This window comes from Cucumis melo, chromosome 8 (assembly GCF_025177605.1).
Source record: "Cucumis melo cultivar AY chromosome 8, USDA_Cmelo_AY_1.0, whole genome shotgun sequence".
Classification (NCBI taxonomy): domain Eukaryota; kingdom Viridiplantae; phylum Streptophyta; class Magnoliopsida; order Cucurbitales; family Cucurbitaceae; genus Cucumis; species Cucumis melo.
The window spans coordinates 9,910,641-9,923,340 of NC_066864.1; the positions used below are offsets into that span (position 1 = coordinate 9,910,641).

General features: G+C 32.9%; 2 protein-coding genes and 1 long non-coding RNA gene across 3 annotated transcripts; 2 read left to right on the top strand and 1 right to left on the bottom strand.

Moving 5' to 3' along the window:
• Positions 1-1,156: 1,156 nt before the first annotated feature.
• On the bottom strand, positions 1,157-5,764 carry LOC103495803 (pyrroline-5-carboxylate reductase). Its single transcript, XM_008457466.3, has 7 exons — positions 5,399-5,764; positions 5,244-5,292; positions 4,914-5,005; positions 4,003-4,075; positions 3,219-3,339; positions 2,682-2,787; positions 1,157-1,585 (listed from the first exon to the last, which is right to left on the bottom strand). The coding sequence occupies exons 1-7, from the start codon at positions 5,597-5,599 to the stop codon at positions 1,397-1,399; spliced, it is 831 nt and encodes a 276-aa protein (XP_008455688.1). The 5' UTR covers positions 5,600-5,764; the 3' UTR covers positions 1,157-1,396.
• A 345-nt stretch (positions 5,765-6,109) lies between these two features.
• On the top strand, positions 6,110-7,572 carry LOC107991423 (uncharacterized). The gene is made up of 2 exons (XR_001763437.2): positions 6,110-6,661; positions 7,220-7,572. It is a non-coding gene; the product is annotated as an uncharacterized LOC107991423 (long non-coding RNA).
• A 3,681-nt stretch (positions 7,573-11,253) lies between these two features.
• LOC103495802 (uncharacterized) lies at positions 11,254-12,474 on the top strand. Its single transcript, XM_008457465.3, has 2 exons — positions 11,254-11,559; positions 11,761-12,474. The coding sequence occupies exons 1-2, from the start codon at positions 11,410-11,412 to the stop codon at positions 12,400-12,402; spliced, it is 792 nt and encodes a 263-aa protein (XP_008455687.1). The 5' UTR covers positions 11,254-11,409; the 3' UTR covers positions 12,403-12,474.
• Positions 12,475-12,700: the final 226 nt, after the last annotated feature.

Here is a 12,700-nt window from a genome sequence, read left to right on the forward strand (position 1 = left end):
CAGTCGTGGATCATCTGGTACATATTTAAATATTGTATAATTACTTAAATTATTTATTCAATTAAATATTTCTAATTTTTTTTACAATTTACAAAGATCGAACAATGCAAGACTTCGTGATGTAACGGATGATCCACAACAAGTCCTTAATATATGTAATAATAATGAGAGGTAGATGAAGGAGATACATAATATGTACGATCTACCTATTGTACCTCCACCAGTTCATAGGGGACATGTTCGAGCGAAAGAAGCTGAACTTAATGAAGTTTACCATAATGTGGAAGAAGTGCCTCCTACGACACAAACACAGAGCCAAATTGGTTATGATAGTCCGATGACGATGATGCCAACATTTGGAGCATGATATTGTGATTCTGAGGTCGGTACAGGATAATATGATGCAGCGGTCGGTCCATCTAATTCTTACATGCATGGACATGAACGTGGCTATGAGAAACATAACGAATATTTGTATCATGAAGCACCTGCAAATGTATCATATCGACAAGAGTACCAACAAGAACCAGAGAACCAAGAGGACCGAAAACATAAAGTTCAGAGTCGACGTCGACAAACAACTCGAAATCGACAACGTCCGAGTTGTGGAACACATTAATTTTTTTTTTATCAATCAAATAAATGTAATTTATTTATTATAAATTATTTTAATTTATATTTAATTTTTTAATTATGCGTCATTATTAAAAATGGTTCATCTAATTATTTAATTATTTAAAAATACTCATATAAATTTTAATATTGAAGAGCAATCACAAAATTTAAATTTGTTTGACAAAACTATTAAAATGAATACAAAGGGAGACAAGAAATTTAAACAAGAAATTTAAACAAAAAATTTTAAAAAGATATTAGCAAAATCTTAGGTCCAATCCAAGACATTAGAGAGAGAGAATGTCTTAGGTTTAACCCAAGACATTGGAGAGAGAGACTAAAACGAGAGACTAAAACTACCACATTCTTTTAAATATTTTCAAAACTACAATATATCAATAATTATTTTCCAAAACTACAATATTTATTCAAATTTTCCCGGTTTTGACCCTTGAATTCATAATTACCACCATGAAACTAAATTGAAAAGAGTAAATAAACAAAGACATACCCCACAATAGAGTTTTAAAAAAAATACGAATAGCCTAACCATACTAGAAATTTCTTCAAATAGCTTAAAAGAGTGAAGAATTTTGTTCTTCATCCATATTGTTATTAAAGGAGAGATTGCAGCAGATGACTTATAATTTCCCCAACTATCAACAATAATTCTAAAGCTTTCAAGACTCTACTTTCCTTGTTACCTTATTTCATCACCTCTCCAAAACTTGAAAGGTAAATAAATTACCTCCAACCTTTACTAGGAAGTTAAATATTGCCACTACTTCGGGGAAAGTTCTTGACCACGCTTAGCAGCAGCAACCACGGCGTTCATAAACATGCCACGGAGTCCTCCCTTCTCTAGTTCATGTATACCAGCAATGGTAGTCCCACCAGGTGATGTAACATCATCTTTGAGCTGTCCTGGATGCTTCCCAGTTTTAGTCACCATGGAGGCTGCACCTAATACCTGTAAACAAATTCTCAATCAGTATGAAGTAGTGCATCAGATTTAAAGCAGTCTCAGATCAAATAACTATGTTTAACATGTTTCATCGGCAGACCTAAGAAGACCTCACATATGAGTAAATTAGCTCGGGAGTTTGTTATGCTTGTTGATTATAAATAGAGGAGAGGGTAATGAATAACAGGAGCAATATTTTGGTAAATAAACTGGCAGGAGAGGAGGGTCGAAGCACCTCAAATTACTTGGCTATGTTGCAAGTTTTCTACCACTTGCATTTCATTATTGAGTTTTGGTTCTTATGAAGTTCATTGTATAGAGAAATCAATTGGGAAATGAATAGTGATTGATTTTCAGGGCAACAGATTTTTACAACAGCCATTCCACAAAATGTGATAACTTTTACCATCTTCATGTTCTAGATGACATCTATCAGATAATACAAGGACAAATAGGAAAACATTCTATACCATTAAAACTAGAAAAGGTTGGCTTCTTGAGTTATATGATTGTATATCGACAGCATCTTCAATAAAAAGTTTACCTTTTAACTTGTTAAGGCAAGTTCGAACTTATCTCAGGTTTGGTAGTTTTTTAGAACATAAACTCACATTGTAAAATAAGATGCTAAGATATAGCAGCTATATATTCGTTAATGGACTCCATCAATATTGATACTTGTTCCTTTTCTTTTCTTTTTAAACAAAAGGAGTCTGACGATCTTTCATTATTCACCACTTTCATGCTAATTTTTCTGAATGTATGGCTTTTAGTCAAAAGCTAAATTTCTCGTCTTCGAGGCACGACACATTACATCATAGGAAAAACGTATTTCTAGTTGGTTGAAACCATCTCCGAGTATCTCCATCAATCACAAAGGGAAAAGGATATATAAAAAAGATATCTTTTTTTAGAAAAGAAAGCTTTGATACATGACAACCTATGATTGGACACTTAGGTGGACTGCACAAAAATGGGTGTAATTTGGGATGCTCCCAAGTAATTTCTCTTTTCTAATTTACTTAGTATAATCCAATTATGTTATTAAGGTACACAACATTAATTACTTTAGACACAAGCACATCAGATGAATTTGACTCACAGTTTGAGAAGCTAGACCCATTGCAAGTTCTCGTGGTAGACCTGCAGCAACTCCTCCGTCCGCCAAAGCTTCAATTGCTAGGAATATGTATGCTGGTCCACTTCCACTGCATAATTCCATTTACATACAGTACTATTAGCTGGAAAATGATGATGGAACCGAAAATTGGAAGGAAATTTAATTGAAATACGCATTAAAAAGAAAATTACAAAGGGTTACCAACCGTCTGAAAGGCTAAATTTGTTTTCAAGACTATACAGAACACGTGTTTGTCTCTAAAACCTTTATTTATGAACATTCATCTAACAAACTCCCTAACTAATAATTGTTATGTCCGTAATATTTTAATAGTATCTTAATACTCTAACCAAATAAATATTATAATAAGATCCTAACATTTTTATCTCGTATCCCCAAAAAAAAGCAGCAGGATCCAAAGTAGTTAGGAAGTGGTAATATAAAAAGAAGAAAATTTTGGGTCTTATGTTCTGCTAATTAGTAGAACTGTGGGACTCGGCTCTTACTTTGCATACATACCTCAAACCAGTGATTGCATCAAAGTATTTCTCCTCAGCTTCCCATATCTTACCCACAGATCCAAATAATTTAGCTACTAGTTGTCCGTCCTCTTTTATTGCACCTTCTCCCAAGCTCATAACTAGTAAAACAGAAGCAGAACTTTTCATCAGTCAGAACATAAGAAAAAAATGGTGAAAACTGGAGAGTATAACTTTTTTTTTCTACTCCATGCTGTACACTTAGCAAGACGAATTGGAAATTTTGATATCTGTCATCCACGTCATGTAATGAAGTAGTACTGAAGTTGATTAATATATATTTTTCCATCTTGGCTGGCTTGAATGAAGCTTCCAAGTAAACCAGACTAACGATCAGAAAGTTTAATAAAATTCTGCACAAACATTTATCATTTAAATAGAAACAGACCTCAATTCTCATGAAGCTGGATTCTCTAAATTAAGAAAGGGATATGAAGAAGCCTTCATCCTCAAATTATTTTATTTTGAGTTTCCAGATGCCTATATTTCTTTTCTTATATAACTTGTAATGGTAGATTCATTAAGCATAGAATTTCAAAGAAGATTCAGCAAATGTAATTAAAATCCTGCACCCTGATTGGCCAATTAATTGGATCCCCCAGTTCATTTTGAGTTGACTGTTAGATCATGCATCACAATATAATTAAATACCAGAAAAATCAATCCTATCCTCTCTAGAATGCAATACCTATTTCAGTACTTGAGAAACAGATACGAGAGAGGGAAATGACATTAAATTTAAACATAAGTGGAAAAGATAATACCTGATGCAGCCTCTCCAACAGCCGCGGGAGTATTTGGCATAACTCTAACGAATCGGTTATGACCTGCCCAATCCTAAATGTATAAAGCATTACTCCAAGTGCAATCGTTCGTCAAAAGGAAGAAAAATACGTATGTGATTAAATGAGAATATAATTGGAAAATTATTGTAAATGGAAAGACGGCTGAAAATATTTACAAAATATAGTAAAATTTCAAATTCTATCAATGGTGATAGACATTGATGGATTATTTTAGTGTTTATCATTGCTAGAATTTGAAATTTTGCTATATTTTGGTTCATTTTGCTATATTCGAAGAGTCTGAATATAGAAACTATTATTTAGGATGAAGTTGAGATAAATTTTAAGAGTAGAGCATTCTTCGATGAACACTTGTTGGAAAAATAGTTTCGGATGAATTTTGATAACATGCTTTTAAAATGACAACATTTCTTCTATAAAGAGTCTTGAAAGAAACACTAATTAAGTGCTTCTCGCTTCTCCTAAAAATCACTTTAAGAGCTTGTAAAGTACTTCTAGAATTTTCAAAACCATTTTATTATATAACCAAACACTTTGTAAATTTTGAAGTATTATTAAAGAGCTAAAAGCATTTCACCGTTCTAAAAGTAATCTCAAACTCATCCCAAGTGCTTCTTATTCAAGTACTTCAAAAAGCTTGAGAATGATCCAAATTATAAAAACTTACTTTTTAACATTTAACCAAACACGACAAAATATTGGGAGAGAATCACATCAAACTTACCCTATACAGCAAAAGAAATCAATACAAACTGTTTTCATTGGCAAAATATTCAAACAGAAACCTCAAATTTGAAATGAATAAGCAAAGGTATATGCATCAGACTTAACACCCAATTCAAAAAAGCAAGTATAGTAAAGTCAAGAACCTGTAGATCCTTCAGTTTTACCCCAGCAGCAACTGAAACTAAAAGCTTCTTCCCTGAGAGTAGAGGCCTCAACTTCAACACCACATTCTTAACTGCAACCAATATTACCCATTAGTCATGATTTAACATAAAATTGATGTAGCAAACGTACATCTTAAGTAACAGTTTTTCAAAAGACAAATCCCAATTAAACCCAATTCGATATTTCGAAATTTAAATCACCAAAGCTTCTCTCGAAACTCCCTCAAAATGAGAACACCAAGAAAAAAAAACTAATAAACAAAATTGGGATAACAGAACAGCAATAAATGAGATGAACAAAAGCCGTACCAACTTGAGGCTTAACAGATAAAATGACCACATCACTTTCTTCAACCACCTAATGAAAAGCAATCGAAAAAGGAAAAAGAACGATTCCGGTTATGTAAAAGTACAGAGACTGAAAGACGCAGGACTAAAGTTGGAAAGATGAATGATAATCATACGTTATCGTTCTTGGGAAGGACTCTAACGCCGAATGATTCGAAGGCAATGCGGCGACTAGGGTTGGAGTGAACAGCCGTGGAGATACGAGAAGGAGGTAAAAGACCAGATTGGACAATACCCTTAGCTATACTTTCAGCCATTTTTCCAGCTCCGATGAACCCTAATCTGTATGCATCAATTGAAATGGGAAGGACCTCCATTGATTCCGATCAAAAGCTCTTCTCCGGGCACCGGTTGCGCCTATCAAAATCCACAGTAACGGCTCAACCGCGAAATCCCATTTTGAAGGATACAAACTCGCTTTTTTTTTTGTTTTTTGTTTGGATCTTTTTATTTTCTCTTTATTTTTGCATATGCTATTTTATTTGGTGAGTCTTTTCCGTTAAGTTACATTTTTAATTCATGTCTTTTTTATAATTAAATTCCATTTCTTCCCCTTTTTCTCCCTTTTTTTTTTCTCTACTTTTCTTTTTTAAGTTTTAACTTAAAAAAAAAGTAACTAATATTTAGTTGGATTCAAGAAAGGTAAAGAAATAATACATTTTGAATTGGAGAAATAGTTTTAAATTAATTACTTTTCGTGACATTTTAAAAAATAACAAAATTCATCTGATTATGCAGTCCTTTCAAGCTTTTTGCTATATTTTGTTTGTTTTTTTTTATATATACATAACAATTCCCCTTACTTTTTTTTAAAAGGAGAAATAATTAGAGCATAAGCAAAGGGGAAAAATGTAAGGTCCAAACTGCACACCACCAACGCAACGGAAGCCTTGCGTTAGGGATCTTGTGCGAAGAGACTTCTTATAGTAAAATGCATCCCACACAAATATATGCGATGGAAGGTCCCTAATGGGTAGGAGTACTCGACAAACAACTAGGTAATCTGAATTACTTCACCAAGAAAACAGTGATGTGACCCTAATGTCAGTAGCCAAGCGATTGATTGAACCCTGTCACTCAATCTAAATTTAGGATAAGAGTTGGGCAGAGACACGTGGCATCGTTGGATTGGATCACTTCTTGTGGTTAGAAAAAGGTAATCATTTTGTCATGGAAAAATTCACTGGAGAGGCCAATAAATAGAGGAATTCTGATAAGTTTGAATTTATTTTTCTTTACCCTGAGCAACATTTGAGAAAACTAGGCGAGTATCCAAGACCCCAAGACGCTGAACGAACTTATTTTCGGCAACAATTTCGAGAAGCGCAAGGGAACTCCTGGCCGAGGAAACTAGGCTAAGAAGCTAATTGACTGCGACTGTGAGTGGTTTTTTTTCCTCTTATAAATGTTTCCAAATATAAATGATTTCTAAAATGTATTTGAATCCTTACATCTATTTCCACTAAGATCATGTTACATGAATCTCCTTATGCTTTCTCATTTTCAAAACGTGTGTGATCTGTAAATGAATTGAAATGATTGTGAAACTAAAATGAGATGATAAACTATATAAGAAAGTATCTTACGAGTGTACTTTCCAATGAAAGAACTGTATTGATATTTCTCAAAACCCCTTGAGGTAATTATGTTTAAACATATGACAAGTGTTATTGATGATGTTGGTGTTATGTGGAAAAATACAAAACCAATGTTGCATGGAATAAGATTATCTTTGTACCCTATGCGAAATAGTGACTTATTCTTGCTGTGTGATTTAGGATAAGATAGTTTATTCTTGTTGTGTGATCTGAAATAGAATACCTTATTCATGCTGCTTGATCTTGAATAAGATGTCTCATACTTGTTGTGTGATCTGGTATGGGATGCCTCATACTTGTTGTGTGATCTGACATTGGAAGACGCATTATGCGTAATAGAATTGATGGTACGTATTTGCTAACTGCACCGAGTTTTCTCCGCACAACTGCAACTTGGCAAAAGAGGGTGGCAAAGGCTTGAGCCAAAGAAAGGGTACAAAGACGTAATAGAATATGAAGAAAGATTTCTGTGAGTCGGATATATAGTATGCAAGAGGCATACGATGTGATACGAATTATGATAAATGATAACAAAGAGAGCTTTGAGAATTATGAATTGTTGACAGTTGCGATAATTGAAAAACATTGACGTTTGGAACCAATGTATAAATCTAAAACGGAATAGTTGAATTACATTTCACTTGACGACTGTCTTAGAAACGATTGTGCAATGACAAATTGATTTATTTAAAGCAATTGAGAAAAGATTCCACTCGCTAGACGTTTAGTTTAACCTTTCAAATGTTTAGGGAATGTTGGTGAAATCTTCTGCACCAAGAGAATATTTTTTGATTTAGTTAAGATTTATTAAAAGTGAATGTGTTTACAAATACATTGTATTCGCGAGGAATTCTCATTTGTAAAGGGTATACTCAAGCAAAAAAATTGAAAAAAAATATCCAACAGACAGTTTTGCCTTAAATAAAAAATATTTGCTACTTTTATATTTGCAATCCAATATTTTGCAATTTTGACGGAAATAGCAAATTGAGACTAATGGCATATGTTTAGGGATTGTTGAAACAATATAATATTTTTTTGATTTAGTTAATAAATATCATAAGTGAGTGTGTTTACAAATATACTGTTGTATTCGTGATATGTGTATATGGATAATTGTCATCCGTGAAGGGGTAAATTCGAATAAAAAAAATGAAAAAAATTATTTTGCCAGTTAGTTTTGCCATAAATCAAAATAATTTAACAGTTTGCTATTTTTCTTTTTTCTATCCATAAATTTGCTATTTCCACGGTTTTTCCACAATAAAATGTGTATGTTATAAACTTAACTATTATTACTTGTTTGCTCTTTTAGCAAGTGCCCCAATTTAAAATTTATCAATAATAGATATTGATATTCTATCGGTGTCTATCAATATCATCATAGATAGTGATAGAAGTTAATCAATGTCGATCATTGATAAATTTGAAACTGGTTTTATATGATTGAAAAAATCAACCATTTAATTAATTATATTAATTTTTGAAAGAATGCACGTGGGCCAATAGAAAGTGACCTAGAACAAACAAAAAGAAAATTTAAAATTGAACTTCTCTCCACATTGACTTTGTCCCCAAGTAAGCACGTGAAGGGATAAGATATTCTCTCTTACGCATTTTCCTAAATCAATCCTCATTTTAAATCTTATTCAATACGAAATTTTTAAAGTTAAATTATATATGAAAATTGCTATCAATTTCAATAATATTCCTCAAAATTCAAGATTTCAACTCAATTTTGGTTATATACTTAATTTTGGTTATATACTTTTAAAATGTCCCCAACGATTTTACTTTTATTATCAATATGAGTGCAATCAATACTTAAATTATTAACTTCCAAATTAGAGTTTCATTTTCTTTTTCTACCTATTAAAACATAAGACTATTTTTTATTTATTGATGCGTTACATGATTTTAGTGGTATGATGGTGATTTTGTTAGATGTGTACCTCTAGAATATATGTTAGAGTTAGATTCTTATTGTTTTAAAATTTTATTTTAACTCTTTAACTATTGAAGTTTAATAATAACAGTTTGATCAATATTTTTCACTTGAAATAAAAGATAGAAATATGATGTTAGACAATGAAAGTCTATTTCGTATTATATAATATACGGTTTTTCTCGATGTTTTTGACTAATATATATTATGTCTCCCAAATAAGTTTCTCACTCTAATTTAGGCCATTTTGAATTGGATGAAAAATCTCCCATTTTTTTTACCTCTCACCATCAAAGTACCCTCATGTGTCACCTCAATTTTTCGTTCATTTTTCAACAAATTGCCATATTACAGTTTATACTTCGTTTTAATGAATAAACTAATAAAGTGTAATTAGAATATATATTATTGATGAGGACATAAAAAGTTTGAATTATTGTCTCTTATAAGAAAAATCAATGATAGACGCTGATTGACACTCTAGTCTTCCTTCTAATTTTTTGGGGATTGCTCATAAAAGAAAATAAGCTGATTGTGAATACTAGCGGACAACTATTAATTTTTTTCTTCTGAAACTGACACAATTAGAACTAGATAAGAATTGTTCGCATACTATATATACACCTCTCAAAATGTAAAGTGTCAAAGAAACCTATAGGTCCATACATCATAAATAAAGCTTGGGTACCAATTACAATTGTCTAGTAACTACTTGATTTCTTGTTTCTAGTCTAAAATAAAATTAAACGTATGAAGAATATTTCCAACTCTAAACCTTATACTGTTTTCAAAATAATAATAATAATAATTAATTAATTAATTAATTAACGATTTGGTTTATGAGGGTTTGTTGTTGAAAATTAGGCCAATAGTGCTACTTGCCCCTCCAAATTTCTTTCTTTCTTATACATCTCTTACTCATAGTTGGATCTTTTTTTAAAATAATGTATTTTAAAAAACTAATGTCAAAAATAGGGTGGAAGCCAAACTATCAACAAAAAAAATAGGGTAGTTTTGTAGAAGTCTGTACCCGACTTTGCTTGCGTCCGCTTCCTTTATTTTAAAATTTAAAGATATTGAATATATATATATATATATATATTTTATTTATTTAATATTAATACGTAGGTCCCACAGGTTTTAAAGATATTGAATATATATTTTTTATTTATTTAATATTTAATACGTGGGTCCCACGAGTTTTTAATTTTAAAATTTAAAGATATTATATATATGGGCCCCACCCTACCCATCATCTTCTCCCGCTGTCCTCCACCGTCTTCTTCTCATCCCTCTCCATTTTCCCGGTCCACGCACGATAAATCTCCAAACGCCACCGTCGAGATTGGCACAATGGGTTACTATACACCGAAATATCTCCTCACTAGACGAGCTACAGAAAAAACCGACGTGTTTAACTTCGACGCCGTCGACGAGATTGAATCCGAGGACTGAGAAGTTGACCACCGCGGTCGACAGGATTTATTTTTCGCCGTCGTCTCCATTTTCCTACCCCGTTAATCGCCGCTGTCCTCCACTTTACCCCGTCCTCCGATTCAATCGCCACCGTCTGCAATTTCCTACCCTGTCGCTTGCCACCGTCCTTCACCTATCTTTTCGATTTCTCTTCGCCTCAATCGCCGCACAAATATATATATACTTTAAATTTAAAAATTAAAAACGTGTGGGGCCCACGTATTAAATATTAAATAAATAAAATATATTCAATATCTTTAAATTTTAAAATAAAGAAAGTGGGGTCCACGGAAGCAAAGTCATGTACCCACCATTCTACTCTATTTTTGTCAATAGTTTGACTTCCACCCTATTTTTCATAGTTTTAAAAACCAAACCAAACTAAAGAAAAAACCTTTTAAAAATTTGTTTAAGGAATGCAAAGAAAAAAACTTAAATTTGTTTAAGGAATGCGGAAAAAAAAACTTAATTTTGAAAAACTAAAAACGAAATAATTACTAAACGGGGATGAATTTTAAAAATTTCCTTTTGTTTTTGGAATTTTATTAAAAAACTAATGATAATACATAATAAAAAAAGAGATTGACTTAATTCGATTTAAGTCTTAAAAATTAAAAATAAAAAACAAAAATAGTTACCAAGACCTGGAAGTACTTGTTTTTGTTCTTGTTTTTGTTTTTTTTTTTTTTAATTTTCTAAAAGTGAAAACCATCCTCCGGGATAAAGGAGAACTATGCTTAATTTTAGAAAAGGAAAATGGTTATCTAATCTAACCGCATCCAAAAATATCAAATTAAAGAGGTGTTGAGGAAATTAGGTAAAAATCCCATCAATTTGATACTTCCCCAAGAAAAAGAAGAAAAAAAAAAAAGAATCAAAATAGTCAAATAAGAACAGCCAGCCTTTTGTGAAAAAAAAAAAAATATAAACTCCGAATTCCAAATCTAATTCCTCCACTTGCTTCTGACTACTGTATGCAAGGCAACACGATTTCGCCTTCTAATTCCTATAAATTTGCTGCCTTGGCTCATCAGTCTTACAACTCAATCATATAAACAGAGAGAGAAGCAAAGCAATTTTCAAAGAAACACAGAAAAACAGAGAGACAATGGCAAAGCTGTTCATAAAACAAGCCAAGAATTATGCAGAAGGAAGACCCAGTTATCCATCCAAGTTGTTTGAATACATTACTTCCAAAACTCCCTTCCACGACCTCGTTTGGGACGTCGGCACCGGCACCGGCCAAGCTGCTCAATCTGTAACTTTTTCCTTCCTATATACTATTACTTCATCTCCTTAGCTGCTCAATGTGTTTAAACCCATTTTTCATACTATTAAAGTTGGTTTAATTGTTTGAATGATTAAAGCACTTTCTGAGTGATTTTGGAAATGGTTAAACTCACTTCCGATCATCCCATCAATTACTACTTTTGAAAGCTAAAGATTCTACCATCTTCAGCTTGCAGCACACTACACCACCGTGATCGCCACTGACACGAGCCCAAAACAGCTTGAGTATGCAACCAAACTTCCCAATGTTCACTACCGCCAAACCCCATCGACAATGTCCATCGAGGAAGTCGAGAAAATGGTGGCACCACCGGGGACTGTCGACTTAGTCACTGTGGCACAAGCCCTCCATTGGTTCAACCTCCCATCTTTCTATCAAAACGTACGATGCGTCTTGAAGAAACCTCACGGCATCATTGCGGCCTGGTGCTACTCATTGCCCGAAGTCAATAATGCCATCGACACTGTCCTCCGCCGCATCTACAAAACAGATTTTGGGCCGTATTGGGATGCACCAAGGAGGTTGGTGGATGAAGAGTATAAAACGATTGAATTCCCATTCGAGGCGGTGGATGGGGAGGAGCCGATAACGGAGTTTGCAGCAGAGAAGGAGATGGAGTTTGAGGAGTATTTGATATATTTAAGGTCTTGGTCATCATATCAAACAGCCAAAGATTTGGGAATAGAGCTTCTAAGTAATGAAGTGGTTGAAGAGCTTGAGAGGGCTTGGAATGAAGATGGGGTTAAGGGTAAAAAAGTGGCCAAATTTCCAATCCATTTGAAGATAGGGAGAGTGGGAAACAATAACTAATCAAAACAGAGATTTAGTGTGTGGAGTATGCTGAAACTATATTGTTAAATATTTTCCCATTTTTCATGAGAATATGTGTTGTATTCATCAATCTATAAATGGGTCACAATGTTTCCCAAAACATGCATCTAGGGCGAAAGCTAGGCTAAATTATAAAAACTCTTCGTTTTAGTTAAAAATATCTTTGAACTTTCAAAAGTTTCAAAAATGCCAAACTTTCGAAAATGGCTCAAACTTTTATAGCTTAATTAAAATCAAATTTAGATCTATCTAGAATGAAAAAAAGGGGGATTCTTGT